The 19,679-nt window shown below is 41.2% G+C and overlaps 1 protein-coding gene across 6 annotated transcripts in view; it reads left to right on the top strand.

Annotated features, from left to right (window-relative positions):
• The window catches only part of LOC134357899 (cadherin-6-like), a 197,442-nt gene that overhangs the window by 82,847 nt on the left and 94,916 nt on the right, over window positions 1–19,679 (top strand). For all 6 annotated transcript variants that reach the window (XM_063069659.1, XM_063069662.1, XM_063069660.1 and 3 more), the window contains one exon: window positions 18,232–18,526. In XM_063069659.1, coding sequence (XP_062925729.1) covers window positions 18,232–18,526 — 295 coding nt within the window. The remainder of the gene's footprint in view (window positions 1–18,231; window positions 18,527–19,679) is intronic.

The raw sequence follows: 19,679 nt of genomic DNA, 5'->3' as shown, positions 1-19,679 counted from the left end.
AACAAGCTAATTAAAGTCTGATACCTTGGTAAAAGTTATCTGAGAGCTCAAATCTCTTGGGGTGCCCAAACTTTTGCAGGGTGCTCCTTTCCTTTTTATTACTCTAAAATTGTACAAAATGAAAATAATACACTAATCTTGCTTAAAATGTTGAAAAGAATGTTTCATTTTTAACTTTATGACTTTTGGAGATCAGTTCATCTTCTACTCACTTAACTATTCACAGTAACAAAAATTTTGACCAGTGGTGCCCAAACTTTTGTATGCCACTGTATGTGCTGAATGGTCTGTACTACTTCAGTGTGCTTTCCTTTTTCCTTCTATACTTCACTTCAACTTGACAGCTTTGCTGATAACATGAAAGATGTATCACTTGCCCCCTGGACATTAGCAGAATCTTTATTCAGGTCAGGAGGTTTGAAAAGAGCTGTCCTTTGCTCCTTTGCCTTATTAGCAGATAAACATTGCATCAGAACAGCAAGATCTATTCATATCAGTAGTTTGAAATCTATAATAGGAAAAAGTATTTAAATCCCTCATGCATGCCCTGTGATGTGTACCAAAGTTACCCATGACATCCCTGAGTGTTTCTGTTTCAACACTCATTAACTTTAAATGAGACAGTAAAATTGCCAGTTGAATGTTAACAAGGGAAACAATGCCATTTCAACTCCTGTGTCTCTGTCTTGATATAATTATTTCCCTACTGCTTGAGCTTGACCTTGGAAGCTGAAAAGTTTTATGTGTGATTCCACTTCAAACTCAACTTCATATCTTTCCATGCCATAACTCTGCTGTTCCTCAATGAACTCCCCTCTTTCAGGTCATCTTCTTGAAGATCTGCCTTTTTGGTGTCAATAGTTACAGTACGTGTGCTTGCAACACTGTGTGTCCGACAGAGTGATCAGCAGCACTGGGGCTCCACAGGGGACTGTCTTGTCTCCCTTTCTCTTCACCATTTACACCTCGGACTTCAACTACTGCACAGAGTCTTGTCACCTTCAGAAGTTTTCGGATGACTCTGTCATAGTTGGATGCATCAACAAGGGAGATGAGGCTGAGTACAGGGCTACAGTAGGAAACTTTGTCACATGGTGTGAGCAGAATTATCTGCAGCTTAATGTGAAAAAGACTAAGGAGCTGGTGGTAGACCTGAGGAGAGCTAAGGTACCGGTGACCCCTGTTTCCATCCAGGGGGTCAGTGTGGACATGGTGGAGGATTACAAATACCTGGGGATACGAATTGACAATAAACTGGACTGGTCAAAGAACACTGAGGCTGTCTACAAGAAGGGTCAGAGCCGTCTCTATTTCCTGAGGAGACTGAGGTTCTCTAACAACTGCCGGACGATGCTGAGGATGTTCTACGAGTCTGTGGTGGCCAGTGCTATCATGTTTGCTGTTGTGTGCTGGGGCAGCAAGCTGAGGGTGGCAGACACCAACAGAATCAACAAACTCATTTGTAAGGCCAGTGATGTTGTGGGGATGGAACTGGACTCTCTGACGGTGGTGTCTGAAAAGAGGATGCTGTCTAAGTTGCATGCCATCTTGGTCAATGTCTCCCATCCACTACATAATGTACTGGTTGGGCACAGGAGAACATTCAGCCAGAGACTCATTCCACCGAGATACAGCACAGAGCATCATAGGAAGTCATTTCTGCCTGTGGCCATCAAACTTTACAACTCCTCCCTTGGAGGGTCAGACATCCTGAGCCAATAGGCTGGTCCTGGACTTACTTCATAATTTACTGGCATAATTTACATATTACTATTTAACTATTTATGGTTCTATTACTTTTTATTATTTATGGAGCAACTGTAACGAAAACCAATTTCCCCGGGATTAACAAAGCATGACTATGACTATGACTATGGCTAAATTTCCTTAAAACCTCTATCCAGAACCTATGCCCCATGTCAGCTACTTTTCAAATAGAGTTTTAAAGTTCTTCTTGTGAAGTGTGGATACAGTTTTCTGTCTCATCTTCACTAAGTCTCCTCGGTTTCTATTCTTTGTTAGACAGGACATCATAATATCTTATGCAAGTAGTTAGTGCTTTATAAATGCAAGATATTGTTAAAAAAAATATGCGAAAGAAATAGATTCAAATGCACCAAACCACTTGTATAAAAATAGAATGTAATTTTAATCTCTAGTTGTGAATTTAGCTCCCCTGCGCTCGTAATATCTTCTTTTAGTCATGTCCTGTGATGATCGTGACATTGTTCACTTAATAAAAATATTCTTACTGGGGAGGAAGAACAGAGTAAGAAACGAGTCAGAAAAACAGAGATGTAGCAATGGGAACAAAGAAATGGTGGACTAACTGAATAAGTATTTTATGCCATATTTCACTGTGTAAGTCATCAGCAGGATGCTAGAAATATGGGAGCATCGGGGACAAAAATGAGTATAGTCACTATTACTAAGGAGAAGGTGCTTGGGAAGCTAAAAGATCTGAAGGTAGGTAAGTCACCTGGATCAGATGGACTGCACCAAGTGTTCTGAAAGAGATAGCTGAGGAGATTGTGGAGGCATTGATAGTGATCTTTCAAGAATCTCTAGATTCTGGAATGGGTCTAGAAGACTGGAACATTGCAAATGCCACTCCAGTCTTCAGGAAGGGAAGGAGGTAAAAGATAGGAAATTCTAGGGCAGTTAGCCTGACTTCACTGTTTGGCAAGATGTTAGAGTCCATTATTAAGGACGAAGTTTAGGGATACTTGGAGGCACACAATAAAATAGACTGAAGACAGCATGATTTCCTGAATGGAAATCTTACCTGACAAACCTGTTGGAATTCTTTAAGAAGCAACAGGCTGTATAGAGAAAGGAGACTCAGCAGATGTTGTTTACTTGGATTTTCAGAAGGCCTTTGACGCGAGGATGCAGATAAGGTTGCTAAACAAGATCAGAGCTCATGGTATTACGGGAAAGATACGAGCATGGACAGAAAATTGGCTGATCGGCAGGAGTGGAAAAGTGGGAATAAAGCGAGCCATTTCTGGTTTGGGTGCCAGTGTTTCGTAGGGATCAGTGTTGTGACCACTACTTTTAAAATTATATGTTAATGATCAAAGTGACGGAATTACTGTAATGGCTTGTGGCAAGTTTGCAGATGATACAAAGAAAAGTGGAGGGGCAGATAGTGTTGAGGAGGCAGTGAGTCTGCAGAAGAGCTTAGACAGATTTGCAGAATGCACAAAAAGGAGCTGATGGAACACAGTGTAGGGAAGTACGCTTCAGTAGAAGGAATTATGGTGGAGGCTATTTTCCAAACATGGAGTGAACTCAGGATTCAGAGGTGTAGTGGGACTTGGGAGGCCGAGTGCAGGTTTCCTAAAGGTTAACTTGCAGGCTGAGTCGGCAGTATGAAAGGCAAATGCAAAGTTAGCATTCATTTTGAGAAGACAAGAATATATATGTAAGTATAAGCTGAGGCTTTATAAGGCATTTGTCAAATGATATTTGGAGTATTTTGAGCAGTTTTGGGCTCCATTATCTAAGGAAGAATATACTTGTGTAACGCTCAGCTATATTGGCTCGTATATATCTAGGGGAAATCCCGTCCGCTGCCCGCCTGGATGCTCCCGGTTGTGTCGATTGCTGTACCACTGCCACTGAAATCAGTTTCAAACGTCAATCATCAGCCAGCACACACAATACGTTTTACCAAGTACACTTTATAGATATTACTAAGTCTATGAAATTAATATAAGTCCAATACAGAAAAAAGGAATGGAAAAGGCGCCAGACTTATCAAAGTTCAATTTCTTCATGCACACGTTGGAGCTCAGGACCCTCTTCGGGACCACCCGGACCCCGTCGACTCACGGCTCAGGACCACCCAGAGTGATCAGCCTGAGCTTTCCCCACACGTCTGTCGTCCTCACGGTCTCTCCTCCAACTCCCCACCAAAAGCCCCTGGTTCCCAGCCATATGAGACAGCATATCACCCCAAGAAAGAATAACATGGACACCCAAGGGCTAACAGTACCTCTGCTATCTGTATTAACCAAAGCAAATTTCTAGCTGGAGACTTTCACAGCATTTAACATAACATAGAAGCCATTTTAATCCACATACACAGCATATTAAAAGATTAACATAACAAAGAAGCCATTTTAAATTTAACATACAAAGAAGAAACCCCATACACTTGCAATAGACAGTCCCAAGCAAGTTTATGAGAATAATACTAGCAATGAAAGGATTAGCATATGAGGAGCATTTGATGTCTTTGGGACTATAGTCACTGGAGTTTAGAAGAATGAGGTGTTGTGTGGGGGGGGGTGGTAATATCACTGAAGCCTACTGAAGATTGAAAGACCTAGATAGAGTGGACATGGAGAGGATGTTTCCTATAGTGGGAGAGTCTAGGGCCAGTGGGTACAGCCTCAAAGAACAGAACTAAGGAGGAAATTCTTTAGTCAAAGGGTAATGAATCTGTGGAATTTATTGTCACAGATGGCTGTGGAGGCCGTCATTGGCTATATTTAAAGTGGAGGTTGATAAGTTATTAATTAGTAAGGACATCAAAGGCTATGGGGAGAAACCAGGAGAATTGGGTTGAGGAGGATAATAAATTAATCATGGTCAAATGGCAGAGTAGATTTCATGGGCCAAATGGTCTAATTCTGCTCTTATGTGCTGCTCTGGTTAATATTTTTAATGCTAATATTATAGGGTAGTTGATTTAGTTGCTTCCTGTAAAACCAGGGTGTCTTGCTGATGGAATGCTTTGGTTTTGGCTAAAGATAAGGGGCTATGATGTTCAATTTAGCAATGTTGTGTCAGCCAATCAGGATGGTGAAATTGGGAGAAGGTTCTAGAGAGAGCTGTGCAGAAAGAGACTTGGAACAGACACTGGTGGAGTTCATGGTCTTTTTGGCAGGAGTTGTGGCGAGGACAGGTGTGAAGATGGATGAAAGTGCCATGGTAAGAAGTGTCTCCATTGCACAAGCTGCTTTGTGCAGATTATTGGCTCCAAGGAGGTAGGGCCAATACTCCAGAGAGAGGGCCCATTTGTTTAAGATGGATTTTGAGCGAAATTCAGAATGTATTGTGTGCTTTCACGCAGACCGTAGGTCCAGAGTGTGAGTCAAAAGGACAACTTCAAGATGAGCTCCAACTTTATGTGTACAGTTGGCTTGGGTTAATTGAAATGGGCCCTTTTATTTATTTTTTTCTTTTAGCTACTAACTGTTCCATAAAGCTGAAATTTGTAAGTATACTTTCTTCATGATTTTATGCAGTGTACAATCTGTTATTTCATCTAGATTGACAATTGTGTATGGGCAGTATTTACACAGCATTAGCTCAAATAGAGGTTTCTTTAATTGGTACATCATGACGTTCCTGTTTGGCTGAACCCCAAATCATACTCACCCTAGATGTCTACTGTTTATGAAAAGTGTTCTCACTGCTGAATCCAGTGGCTGTTAGCAGAGCTGGCTAATGAGCCAAATTTGCATATGAGCCCAGTGAAGGGGTTACACTTATAATTTACGGTTTTATAGAGACATCTAAGCAGATTTGCAACTGACTGTGGCATTGAGAAACACCTACCCAGAATCAATCAAAAATCCATTCCATGTGGCCATCTTGTAGGCAGTACACTCATCTTTGATCAGAAAGCTGCAGAGGTGTGCCTTGTCCTTAGAGAATGCTGCAATTTCAAAGATGTTTCTGACGAGTTGTTATGTTGGAATCAATTTTATAATCACTGACATATGTTGTGCAGTTTGATGTTTTACAGCAGCAGCAGTGCTGCCCAATTCATAAAATTTACTATGTTAGGATAAGAAATATAAAAATAAATATATTAGTGCAAGAAGAGAGCAAGGTAGTAAGTGGTGTCATGGGTTCATGGTTCGTGATGGCAAAGGGGAAGAAGCTGTTCCTAAAATGATGAATATGTGTCTTCAGGTTCTTGTACCTCCTGGTGGCAGTAATGAGAAGAGGGCATGTCCCAGATGGTGAGGATCCTTAATGCTGGATGCTGCCTTTTGGAGGCATCAACTTTCAAAGATGTCCTCAATGGTGGGGAGGCTAGTGCCCATGACGGAGCTAACTGAGTTTACAACCTTCTGCAGCTTTTTCTGATTCGGCGCACTGGCCCCTCCATACCAGACGGCGACGCATCCCGTCAGAATGCTCTCCATGGTACGTCTGTAGAAATTTGTCGGAATCTTTGGCAACATACCAAATCTCCTCAACCTCCTGATGAAATGTAGCCGCTAGTGTGCCTTCTTCATAATTGCACCAATAGGCTGTGCGCAAGATGGATCCTCAGAGATGTTGGTGCCCAGGAACTCAAAGCTGCTCACCCTTTTCACTGCTGACTCCTGGTGTACGTTCTCCCGATTTCCCCTTCCTAAAGTCCACAATCAATTCTTGGTCTTGCAAGATTATTGCAACACCACGCAGCCAACTGATCTATCATACTTGTGCACACCTCCTCGTCACCATCGGAGATTCTGCCAATAACAATTTGTGTCATTAACAAATCTATAGATGAGTTTGAGCTGTGCCTAGCCACATAGTCATGAGTGTAGTGAGAGTAGAACAATGGGTTAAGCACGCATCCTTAAGGTGCACCTATGCTGGTGCCCCAGGATGCTCCAGTCACCAATCTAATGTAGGATGTGGATCTACAAATCTCCAGGAATTTGGATGTAAGGACTCAGTTTAGTTCAGAAAGCTGTTGTTGCTCATTTCTATTGTTTGCATGATGTGTCTGTGTCTGTGTCTGTGTCTGTGTCTCTCTCTCTGTCTGTCTGTCTGTCTCTCTCTCTCTCTCTCTCTCTCTCTCTCTCTCGCTCTCTCTCTCTCTCTCTCTCTCTCTCTCTCTCTACGTATTGGGAGTTGGTCTTTATTTTTTTTTAATTGCGTTCTTTGTTTTGTGACTGCCTGTAAGCAAACAAATCTCAAGGCTCTATAATTTATACATTCTTGATAATAAATGTACTTTGAATGCATTGAATAGTTTTAATCCTTTGTCATCACTTTGCAAGCAGCAAGATGCCGTAAAGAGCAGCCTGATAATAATCAAAAGCTAATTTTCAGTCACATTCAAATTGCCGTGAGCCTGGATGGTTAGGCCTCAGGCTGCACAGCCTCACAGTGAGCAGCAGTAATCCGGACAAACTATCCGCCAGGGCATAGCAGGGGCACTGAAGGAGGTGGCAGTGATAGGATCACAAATGCTGTCATCCAGGAGATGTTTGATGATTTGATCTGCACGGATGAAAATCCGTTCTCCCACTGCAGAGTATCAGTATTTTGCTGACGTGCTTGCGGTGAAATGTTGTAAATAGGGCCATACAGTGTGGAGCAGACCCTCCTGTCCAACTCATCCATGCTGGCCAGGGTACCTACCTGAGATGTCCCCAGTTGCCTCTGTTAGTCTCATCTCACATTAACCCTATCCTTCCCATGTAGCTCTCCAAATGCCTTTTAGATGCTGTAATTGTACCTGCCTCTGTCACTTCCTCTGGAAACCCATTCCTTATACAAACCATCTTCTGGGTGAACATCGAACATTACAGTACAGTGTAGACCCTTTTAACCTCCTCTAAGATCAATCTAACTCTTCTCTCCTACATAACCTTCCATTTTACTATCATCCATGTGCCTATCTAAGCATTTCTTAAATGTCCCTTGTTTAACTGCCACCACCACCCTGGCAGAGCATTCCACACATGCACCATTCTCCGTGTAAAGAAAATTATCTCTGACATGCCTCCCCCCACACTTTTCTTCAATCAACTTAATGTTATGCTTTTTAATCTTTCCCTTTTCATCTTTTCCCTTTTCACCTCTGTTGTCTACCTTTGAACTTCCCTACCCTGGGAAGCAGACTATGACTATCCATCTTATCTAACCCCTCATGCTTTCATAATGCTCTTTAAGGTCACCAACTCAGCCTCCTTTATTCCAGAGAAAACAGTCGCAGCCTATTCAGTCTCTCCTTCTAGCTCAACCTCTTCACTTATGGCAACACCCTGGTGAATCTTTTTTTTTGCAACTCTCTTATGTAATCATATAGCATAGCGACTGTGTAACTAGACTATACACAGTGCCGCAAGTGCAGTTTTACCAATGTCTCGTACAGCTGTAACATAACATCCTCAGACTCGTGCTCAGTGCCCCAACCAATGAAGGCAAGCATGCTATGAATCATTTTCATCACACAATTTCAGGGAATTATATATATGGATTCTGAGGTCTCTGTTCTACAACACTCCTCAGGGATGTATTCTTCACTGTGAACGTTCATCTGGATTAACTTCCCAAAATAGATCACTTCATAAATTAATTAAGTTAAATTCCAACTGCCGTGTGTCCACTTTCCAAGTTCAGCCACTCCAGCAACTGGGTGCCGTGCGCAGACTTACGAATCGTTGGCATCTCATTCTCATCCAAATCATTAATATGTAATTAACAAAATCTGGAGATCCAGTACAGATTTCTAGAGCAGCCGGTGACTTGAGAGCAGGTCAGGCTTTAGGTCAGTTCTATGTATCAAGTGGATAAACAAGACAGTCATCCATCTGAAAAGCTGAGCAGCACCAATACAGTTGATTTATGCTGTCCTTTAACTCTTCAGTCACCCACTGGTAAGTAAAACACTTAAAGCATCGTTTTTTGGAGTGACCATTTAGTAGACTTGCTCTTGTGGATGGTCTCAGGTTTGTACAAGTTCAAAGATGAACTTTTACCATGTTCAGGGCCAATCTGCTCTACTCCTCTGATTCCTCATGCACTATAATACTCAGATTTGCTCATTACACCAGCACAATTGGTTTATAGTACATACTTGGATAGAACTTTCAGCTCGTGTAAGTATTGTTAGTTTTGAATTAAGATAGCCGGAATTCCTACAGATTAATTTTCCATGTATTTCATGAAACAAAGATTATAAATTGGTAAACAAATATAATTTTCAATACAGAGCTTAATATTCATTTAGAAACTACTATTGTCCTGACATCTGATGGATTTTAAGCGGAGACAGAAACAATTCATGGTAATTTCGCTCTTTTGATGAAAAAATCTCCAGTAGAGTTTTAAAAGCTTGATCCATCATGAAATCTGACATTTTGCAGAAGCAGATTTGTCAGATAACTGCATGCTTCTTTATTAGATTTAATATAGTTAAATGGGCAGAGTGATTCACAGTATTCCTTTTTAAGTAGTGTTCTCAGAGCTATCAGATTTGAATATTAATCAATTCTATAGGGGGCAAGTAACTGTTCTTTAATTTGTACCCAGCAGCTGAAACCTCTGAGCTGAAATAAAAGAAAGGCTTGCATTTCCATAGCACTTTTAATGACTTCAGAACATCTCAAAACACATTGCAGCCAGTGAAATATGTTAATATAGCAAGGCAGCTGTACGTGGAAGTACAGCATTTAATTTGCACAGCAAATTCCCACAGACAACAACACAATAATGAGCAGATAATGTGTTTTGTTTTGGTAATGTTGATTGAGAGGTAAATATGACTCCAAAGGGATTTCTTTTCATAGTTGTTTCTGATTTGATTGTATGTATCATAGGATGGCTGGCCTGAGACTGATTTTTGACAATGAATTGTTTCCTGAATTATATGAATATTGTTAAGTGGCCCCAGTATTTTCATCTTATGCCCTAGGAATAGAAGTGCTATGCACATACAGTATTATAATGTTTTTATATTTGAACTGTGCTTGTGGAATTTGATGAGAGACAATAGAAACTATTTTGATGGTCAACAGAGACAAATTTTGGAAGCAGAGTACAATGTACAGATACTACAATATCAAATCTTTCCTGCATTTCTCCTAAAGTTATTCTAAAAGAAAGGGCTGTAGTTATTTCAAAGCAACACACACAAAATGCTGGAGGAGCATCTATAGTAAAGAATAAACAGTTGACATTTCAGGCCAAGACCCTTCATCAGGTCTGAGAGGGAAGGGGTGAGATGCCTGAATTAAAAGGTGGGGGGAGGGGAAGAAGACTAGCTGGAAGATGATAGGTGAAGACAGATGGGTGGGAAAGGTCAAGGGCTGGAGAAGAAAGAAACTGATAGGAGAGGAGAGTGAGCAATAGGAGAAAGGGAAGAAGGATGGGACCCAGAGGGAAGTAATAGGTAGCTGAGAAGTAAAAGGTCAGAGTGGGGAAAAGAGGAGGATGGAGAGGTGAAGTTACTGTTCACTGGAGGGAGAAATAGATATTCATTTATCTTATTTCGGCTTTACTTGCTTTTTTTTTCTTTTAAACATATTTGTGCTAGGAATAAACGTGAACATCAGCTTCACATTGTGATCCGTAGGGATCAGGACACTCTGCTATGTATATTCAATAGGAATTGACCTGAAGATTAGTGTTGTCACTAAGAAGTGACTTTAGAGATGACATGTGTAAAAGAAATTGATTTGGCTGGGAGAAGGCCATTCAGCTTCCCAAAAGTGTTCTTCTATGCAGAGACATTCATTGCTGATCTATGACTGAACTCCATCTGAAGAAACTGCAGTCTTCCACCAGTACTGCCTGGATTTCAATTCAGCATAGATTCAAAGTCAGCTTTCAGTTTCTTAGAATTTCCCCCGTGAAATTGAGCAAACTTGGGGACAATTCCCAATCAGTGTACATCAAATGCACTGTCATGCAAATTAGGCCAAGTAGTCGATTTTATTCAGAAATACATCATGCAGAAGTTATCAGTCCATCTTTGTTTCCCATCATGGCATGCAAAAATATTGGCTGCTCATTCCATTCACCTCTCATGAACTTCAATGGAACCAAGCATGCAGGAGGTGATTAAAATCGGCAGCTTGCTCTTACACATCCTTGTAGTATGCTTATAACTTATAAACATGGGCTAATTTTTCCCCATTGAGTTTCAACCAGTACGGCAGAAGTCTCTGCTTTGTGCTGTATGTAAGGATAAAGGTTAACCGGAATCTTAGTCATCTTTTTAGCCATATCATATCTTTCCTGAGAATTGTTACATGCTGCCGCTAAGGTTCAATAGCGCACAAATTCTATTCCCTAACTGTGTCGGTGGCTGTGAAAACTCTCCATTCAGAGAACAGCTGAAGCAAATATTTCCACCTATTGAATTTTGAAATGGCAGCTCTTACTCGTTCTTTTCAGCCAATAGTCCTCCCATCGAACTATAGTCAAACGGATTCATTCAGACCCATCCTACATGAATAAAGCAACTGCAATCTGAAACCCAACCACACTTACTCCTTTCAAGTTAATGATCAGCTACAATGTTGACAACCATTATATTTATCCTGACCTTTATCCAAGCGCCACTCTGTAGCAGTTTTCACTTTATCAGATGCTTGATGGAAAATGTTTTCAAGGGTGTTCAGTCATCTTCTTAAAGATCTGGCATTTTGCTATAAGACGCTACTGTGAGCACTTCACCCTTGGCAAGAATATAAATATTTCAACCTGTCAATTGTCTCCAGGTTCCTGCAACATTGATTACCTCTGAGGGAATCCTAGAATTACTCAAATGTGCTTGTTTGCTGTTTTACTATTGATTCTTTGATCGGTGTTTAACTAAATTACTGACTTTCCCACTATAGCCCAGCCAAAGAAATCTTCATGTTTTAAACTTGTTACTCAGCTAAATTAATTCACAGGTCAATACATTCTATGGAAGTAATAGAACGTAGAATTTAGTAGAACAGTATGATACAGAACAGGCCCTTCGGTCCACAATGTTGTATTGACCTTTTAACCTATGCTAAGATCAAACTAGTGATTTCCTCCCACATAGCTCTCCACTTTACTTTCATCCGTGTGCCTATGAAAGAGTCTCTTAAATGTCTGCAATGTACATGCCTCTACCAGCACCCTGATAGCGCATTCTGTGCATTCACTACCCTGCAATTTCTGCACTGGCCTCTCACTGGGTCCGAGGGAACACCTTGTCCGATCCCGGGGATTTATCCACCCTAATTTGCTTCAAGACAGCAAATACCTCCTCCTCTGTAATCTGTATATGGTCCATGGTCCTGCTGATGCATTTCCTCCCAGCACTCTGTGTCCATCTCCCAAACGAACACAGATGCAAAAATTCCATTTAGCTCTCCCCCATCTCTATTGGCTCCACACAGTGACACCACTCTGCTCTTCCAGAGGACTAATTTCGTCCCTTGCTATCCTTTTGCTTTTAATATATCTGCAGAAGCCCTTCAGATTCTCCTTCACCTTGTCTGTTCGAGCAAACTCATTTGTTTTTTTAACACGTATTCTGACCAGAACATGCAGACTCTGTAGTCTGAAGATATCACTTTCGAAGGCCTCCCATTTACCAAGTACACCCTTGCAGAAAACAACCTATCCCAAACCACACTTGCCAGTCCCTTTCTTATACCATCAAAATTGGCCTTTCTCCAATTTAGTGTCTCAATCCGAGGGCCAGACCCATCCTTTTCCATAATTACCTTGAAACCTTGAAATGGTAATCATAATTACCATTATGAACATAAGCTGCTAAGTGGCCCTCTACACAAACTTCCGTCGCCTGCCCTGTCTCATTCTCTAATAGGAGAGATAGTATCACACTCTCATTAATTGGGATTTCTATGTACTGATTAAGGAAACTTTCCTGAACACACTTGACAAATTCTTTCTCTTCCAGCTCTTTTACAGTATGAGAGTTCCAGTTAATACGTGGAAAGTTAAAATCACCTACTATCACAACCTTATGTTTCTTGCAACAGTCTGCAATCTCTCTACAAATTTGCTCCTCTAAATTCCGTGAACTATTGGATGGTCTATAATATATGTAATCCCATTAACATGGTCATACCTTTCTTATTCCTCAGTTCTACCCATAAAGCCACACTAGATGAGCTCTTCAGTCTGTTGTCCTGACTGAGCCCTGCATTGACAGTTTCCCTGACTAGTAATGCCACCCCCACAATCCCTCCCACTCTGTCAAATCTAAAACAATGGAATCCCGAAACACTGTGCTGCCAGTCCTGCCCCTCCTGCATCCAAGACTCACTAATTGCTACAATGTCATAATTTCACCTGTTGATCCATGCCCTAAGCTCATCTGCCCTTTCTATAATATTCCTTGTATTGAAATATATGCAGTGCAGAACATTAGTCATACCAAGCTTAACCTTTTAATTCCTGACCTTGCAATTAGGTTTCACAATATCTTTCTCAACAACCATTCCACTATTTGTTCTGGTGCTCTGGTTCCCATCCCCCTGAAAATCAAGTTTAAACAGTGGGAAGAGAGCGAGCAGTGCTCCGCGCATGCGCAGCCCTCCGGTGAAAAATGATATCGTATCCGTTAAATAGGGGCCGTGGACAATTCTGATTTGATGGAGACGGACGTGGAAGCACAGAGGAACAGCTGGAAAAATTTCTGAAACGCTCGTTCGCTGCTGTCGTTACTACGCGGTCGGGAATCTTTCGGAGGGAAGGCCTCAAAATCCCCGGCTTTGCCTGCTGTTGGCGACCGGGATGGAGGTCGAATCGTTCGGATAGAGATGGCGCTCAGTACTCGGTGTCAGAGAGCTGATCAGAGCTCGAAGTTTTCGGATGACTCAGAGTCAGACCGTGGTTGGGTATGGCAGGGAGAGTTTTTCTTCCTTCTCTCGTCTGCGTGAAATGTGGGACATTTGAGAGACTTTGAACTTTTACTGTGCTCATGGACTTCTTCATCAAGTTATGGTATTGTTGCACTGTTGTAACTATATGTTATAATTATGTGGTTTTGTTAGTTTTTTCAGTCTTGGTCTGTCCTGTATTTTGTGATATCACACTGGAGGAAATATTGTATCATTTCTTAATGCATGCATTACTAAATGACAATAAAAGAGGACTGCGTGTCTTCATAATCTAAAGCCTCACCCTGCCCGTGCAACTCTAACAAACCTTCTCACTAGGATATTAGTCCCTCTCCAGTTGGTGCAAACTGTCCCTTCTGTACATGTCCACCTTTCCTGGAAGAGAGCCCAATGATCCAAAAATCTGAAGCCCTCCCACCTGCACCAACTCCTTAAACACTAAACTGTATGGCCTTCCTATATCTGGCCTCACTAGCATGTGGCACACGTAGAAATCCTGAGATCACAACCCTGGCATTCCCATCCTTTAACTTAGCATCTAATTCCTTGAAATCACTTTGCAGGATCTTGTCACCCATTCTACCCATGTCATTGGTACCAATATGGACCATGACCTTTGGCTGCTCACCCTCCCATTTAAGAATGCTACGGATTTGATCCAAGATGTCCCTGACCCTGGCACCCTGAAGGCAACAAGCCACCCGGAAATCTTGTTCTTGTCCACAAAACCTCCTTTCTCTTCTGCTACAGCTCGTCTCCTCTCTTCTGAGCCACAGATCCAGACTGTGGCTTCACCGTAGTAGGTCATTTTCCCCAAACGGTATCCAAAACATTATACTTATTATTGAGAGGAACAGCCACGGGGTACTCTGCATTGGATGCCTATTCCCTGTCCCTATCCTGACAGTCACCCAGGTACCTGCTTCCTACAACTTAAGGGTGATTACCTCCCTGTTGCTCCTATCTGTTGCCTCCTCATTCTCCCGTACGAGTCGAAGGTCATCGAGCTGCAGCTCCAGTTCCTTAACACAGTTTCTAAGAAGCTGCAGCTCAGTGCATTTCATGCAGACATATTTGTCAGGGAGACTGGCAGTCTCCCAAAGTTCTTAAAATTCACAGAATGAAACTACCACTAAATCTGGACCCATTCTCAGCACAAAAAAAACTTACTTAGAGCCTGCATCTGTGTTTGTCCAAGCCTGTTGAGCCAAAGCTGAACCACTAACACTGTCCACTCACACAAATTGTAGAAGCTCTATTCCTTTCTCTTTTTATCCGCATCTCATGTATTTGAAATCCCCCAAGATATTTTTACTCTTTTTACTAATTTCTCTGGCCCCCTTTCCATGGTTTGTAGTCTTCCTCTAGTATTGAAACTAATCCACTTTCAACCACATAGTCATGACTTCTACTTCTGATTGCTATCCTACCACATTTCTTTGTTCTGTTGCAATATCGAGAGACCGTGACTAAAACTTTTTCTTTTCCCTGTCTGCCTTTTCTATTCCAAAAGAAGTTATTGGCAGGGGCATGGAAAAATGGTAACGAAATTAAACTGACCTTGCAAAGAACTATCACAAGTGCAGAGTGCTGAACGGCCTGCCATGTGACATGTGATTGAATAGGGTTGGAATTTATCCTTGGTTGTATTCATTAAATGCAAATCACAGTATGGTCTGCAGTGAATGGACTGAATTTTGGAAGTCCAAATGTTACTATTTTGAGCATTTAATACGAGTACCATTCTGGTCTCATCACCTGCCTACCTGTGTTTACATTGGGCCAATAATTGGATAGCCACTGGCTGTGATTTAACAAATGACAAGAGACTATAAATACAAGTTTTGTGGTGATATATTTGTGGTTGAGAGATTGCAGTAACCTTAATGTGACAGCTGACAGTAAACTATGCTCAGCTACTTCCCATTGTCCCAGCAATCAATTCAGAGACACTCCACTGAGGCACAAAGATAGGTTGTTGTCCAGGTCAATCAGCAGGCTCTTCCTCCAGTGCAGAGCTCTCATAGTTGAGACATCTTTCTTTTAAGTTAAAGCCATTAACAACTATAATCTCTGCTACTATTTTGACTTAACACAGGGTTTATAGTGCTAGCGCTTGGTGTTCAGTTCCTGCCACTGTCTGTAAAGGATTAATATGTTCACCCTGTGACCATGTGGGTTTCCTACAGGTGATCTGGTCTCCTCCCACAATCCAAAGACGTATGGGTTAGTAAGTCGTGGGCATTCTATGTTGGCGCTGGAAGCATAGTGACACCTGTGTGCTGTCCCCAGCACATCGTTGGACTGTGTTGGTCACTAACACATTTGAACCATTTCACTATATGTATCCATGTACGTCTGACAAATAAAGGTAACTGTTAAATCTTTACAATTTTCTCCTCCACACCCAGCAAACAGAACCAAATCACTCTCCAGATGGTATCTTAATTTGTAAAATCTAGTTTTGATACATTTAACATTAATAAACAGAAGTTTATTACAATGGGGTTGCACACTAAATGGGAATTTATTTCAAGTGGGTGGTAAAAAATGCTTTCAATAAAGTTACATATGGTGTTAATACAAAGTTCAGTGTGTGGTAAACATAACCCACTTCCTAACAGACAGTCTATCTTCCAGGTGCATTGCACCTGGGAAACCTGACAGTATCAAGGATGCCCGCCACCCTGGGCACTCCCTGTTCTTTCCTCTACCTTCTAAAAGACACAGGAGCTCAGACAACCGGACTTGAGAACAGCTTTTTTCCCCACTGAATGCCAGACCAATTTCATCTTTTGCATCCCCTCCCAGTGGTGCTGACTCATTCTCGACCCCTTAATTCTACCTCTTCCATTATTGTCACTTCAACATTTCTTTTGTACTATTTCAGTTTGCACGACTATTCCCGGCACCATTGTGAGTTTATTGCTGTACTGTTTGTATTTATTATTAACATGCATACTGTTTACTCTTTGAGCTTCATGCCAGCAAGGAATTCCATTTCACCCTTGTGTATATGACAGTACAACAAATCAGAATCTCTAAGACTTCCCCACCCACATCTCTTTTGTTGAAACCAGTGACAGCATATTGATGTAAAATGCCACAGGTAAACAAGCAAGTCCTTCAAACAATGAGCAGTGTTCATCCACAGTACTCCTTTGTTTGTTTGCATAGCTGAAGTACTTTTTTCATGATGGATATTTTTCCAGCTCAAGAGCTTTTGACTACTATCATTTCCAGGGACTGTGGGTGCAGCATTTCGGCATTGCAACCTGCTTCTGGCTTCATTGTGAAAATTGTGGACTTGTAGATAAACATCACGGGTCAGAGGGAAAAAAGACACGTGAGAGGGAAAAGGACAAATATTCTGTGTGTCTCTCTCCCATGTTCTCAAACTTGGACTTCAGGGAGCCCTTGGTCTTAGTGTGTGCTGGCACATTAAATTTTTGGCTATTTTCTTGATGTGCGGACCATAGGCCCACTCAATTATACAGCCAACTGGCCATGTTAATGTAGATACAGTGAGCCAATCTTACTGAAATATTTGAGTGGGATGACTTGCGATTAGACACATTGAGGAAAGAGATATGGCAGAAGCGAGCTTCAATCAGCGCCTGGCTGAAAACTAGAAGAGAAAACAAGGAAGATCTCAAAAGGGAAACATAGAAATTCTGCCAGGGAGCAGGGCAGAACTTCTTCAAGGCTGGAAGGCTGGCATTCCTGGAAGGCAAGTGGCTGTGAAATCAACGGCAAATGAAACATTAGGAAATCTGAAATAAATGCCGTTAATTCCATCTCAGACTTCTGGACAGCTCAAGAACACTACATCATTATACATCTTTTGCACTATTTATTTATTTTGTAACTTACAGTAATTTTTATGTCTGCTACAAAACAACAAATGTCAAGATGTACATCAGTGATAATAAACCTGAAGCTGATTCAGGTGAAAACGTTCATCAGATCAGGTAGCTCTGATGAAGGGACCTGGACCTGACTGTCTTTGCACAGACATTGCCTCATCTGCTGTGTGTGCTTCCAGCATCTTATAATTTTTTTTTATTTTAGATTTCCAGCATCTTCAATATTTATTCTTTATTTATTTTTGTCCTGAAACATGAGTAACCAAATCAATAAAAGAGTTCTAATCTTATTGTATTATGAAAGACTGGAAAATTGTACAGCTTCTGCTCACAACTTAATAAAATGAAATCCTCTTTTATTTGATTACATACAATTTTATTTAGGAAAACAGAGAGCAAAGCTACATATGAGGAATCTAGATAAGCACCCAAGAGGTAAAGAAATAGAAGGTAACACACACAAAATGCTGGAGGAAAGACCAGCTCAGGTAGCATCTTTGGAGAGGAATAAAGAGTCGATGCTTCAGGCCAAAACCGTTAATCAGAAATAGAAGGTGAAGCCAAGGTGAGATGGAGAGAGGCTGATTTAAAAAATTAATGCTGACATGGTTCTCTATATATCATGACCATTTTCCATGTTGGGAGATATGCTTTATTATGCTGTAGTCCTCCACTATATAATGTTGCTCTTGCCTATCTGTTACAAGACAGCGATCTCTGTTTACCTTCAGAATTTGTAAATCCTGTTTTCTCTTTTACTTCCACAGCTGCACTCTGACGTAGACAAGGGAGATGGCACACTGAAATATATTTTGTCTGGAGACGGGGCTGGTACAGTTTTCAGTATTGACGAGAACACTGGGGATATTCACGCCTTAAAGAAAATGGACCGCGAGGAAAAATCTTTTTATACATTACGAGCCCAAGCCATTGAACGACGGACTGGCAGACCTGTGGAACCAGAATCTGAGTTTATCATTAAAATCCATGATATCAATGATAATGAACCAAAGTTTTCAAAGGAAACGTACATGGCTACTATTCCAGAAATGTCTGATGTCGGTAAGTTTTTGGAGATCTTGGTACAGAGATAACCTGATTAGCACAGAAATTTATTGAATGGAATATATCAGCTTTTCTATTTACTATTACTTGCCTTTTCTTTTTGGCTTGTGAACAGCAAGTTAGACCATAAGACATAAGCTGTGAGAGCGGAATCATGCCATTCAGCCCATCGAGTCTACTCCACCATTCCATCATGGCTGATTTATTATCCCTCTGAACCCCATTCTTCTACCTTCTTCTTGTAACCTTTGATGTTCTGACTACTCATGAACCTATCAACCTCTGCTTTAAATACACCCATTGACCTGGTGTCCACAACCGTCTAAGGCAATAAACTCCACAGGTTCACTACCCTCTGGCTAAAGAAATCCTTCCTCATCTCTTTTCTAAAGGGATGTCCTTTTCTGAGGCTGTGCCCTCTGGTCCTAGGCTGTCCTACTACTGGAAACAGTTGGAGTTATATTCCTCGATGGCTTTAGAGACAAGGATGTTTTCTCATTTCTGTTCTGTTGTTGGTAGCCGCATCTTCCCTTGCCCATTCTTAAATGGTTCAGGAAGGGCTAGATCTCTAAGGAAGTGTAAATTCTCCCACTTTCAATCAATGCTTGTTCAAGGGAGATATCGTAGAGAGTGTTAGTTTCCAATGGTAAAAATGCTTCTGTGAGAAATACTAGCACTGACAAATGGAGGAAGTTCTGACATCAATGATTAATATTGGCCATTTCCAGGTCAAATCAAGTAAAGATGCATAAAGTTTTTTTATATCCTGCCCTGAAGTTACTTTACTGCAACTCCCAGACAGGACTGTAAAATTTGTTTCGTCACTCTAGTTTGTTTTTAAATACATGGCAATCGATGAACATTATTCAGTTACACCCACAATTAGGCAAATTAGAACATTCTATGTACATCTTGAGAACAAAGAAAAAGAGGATAGACTTGTAAATATGTAGAGCCTTTCACAGTCTCAGCCTGTCCCAAAATAATTAATCAGTGAAGTACAGTACATCTGAGTTGTGGTCACTGTTGTAATATTAGGATGTGACTACAAGTCAGCAGCACACATTGGAATAGGCTTGAGGAATACAGTGGGACCAGGAATACAATACCTCATTTGTGTTGATTGTGGTTGATTTAATCTTGGCCTCAA

Source organism: Mobula hypostoma, chromosome 17 (assembly GCF_963921235.1).
Source record: "Mobula hypostoma chromosome 17, sMobHyp1.1, whole genome shotgun sequence".
NCBI classification, from domain to species: Eukaryota; Metazoa; Chordata; class Chondrichthyes; order Myliobatiformes; family Myliobatidae; genus Mobula; species Mobula hypostoma.
The sequence above is the reverse complement of the archived record's forward strand: the minus strand, read 5'-3'. Positions and strand labels throughout refer to the sequence as shown.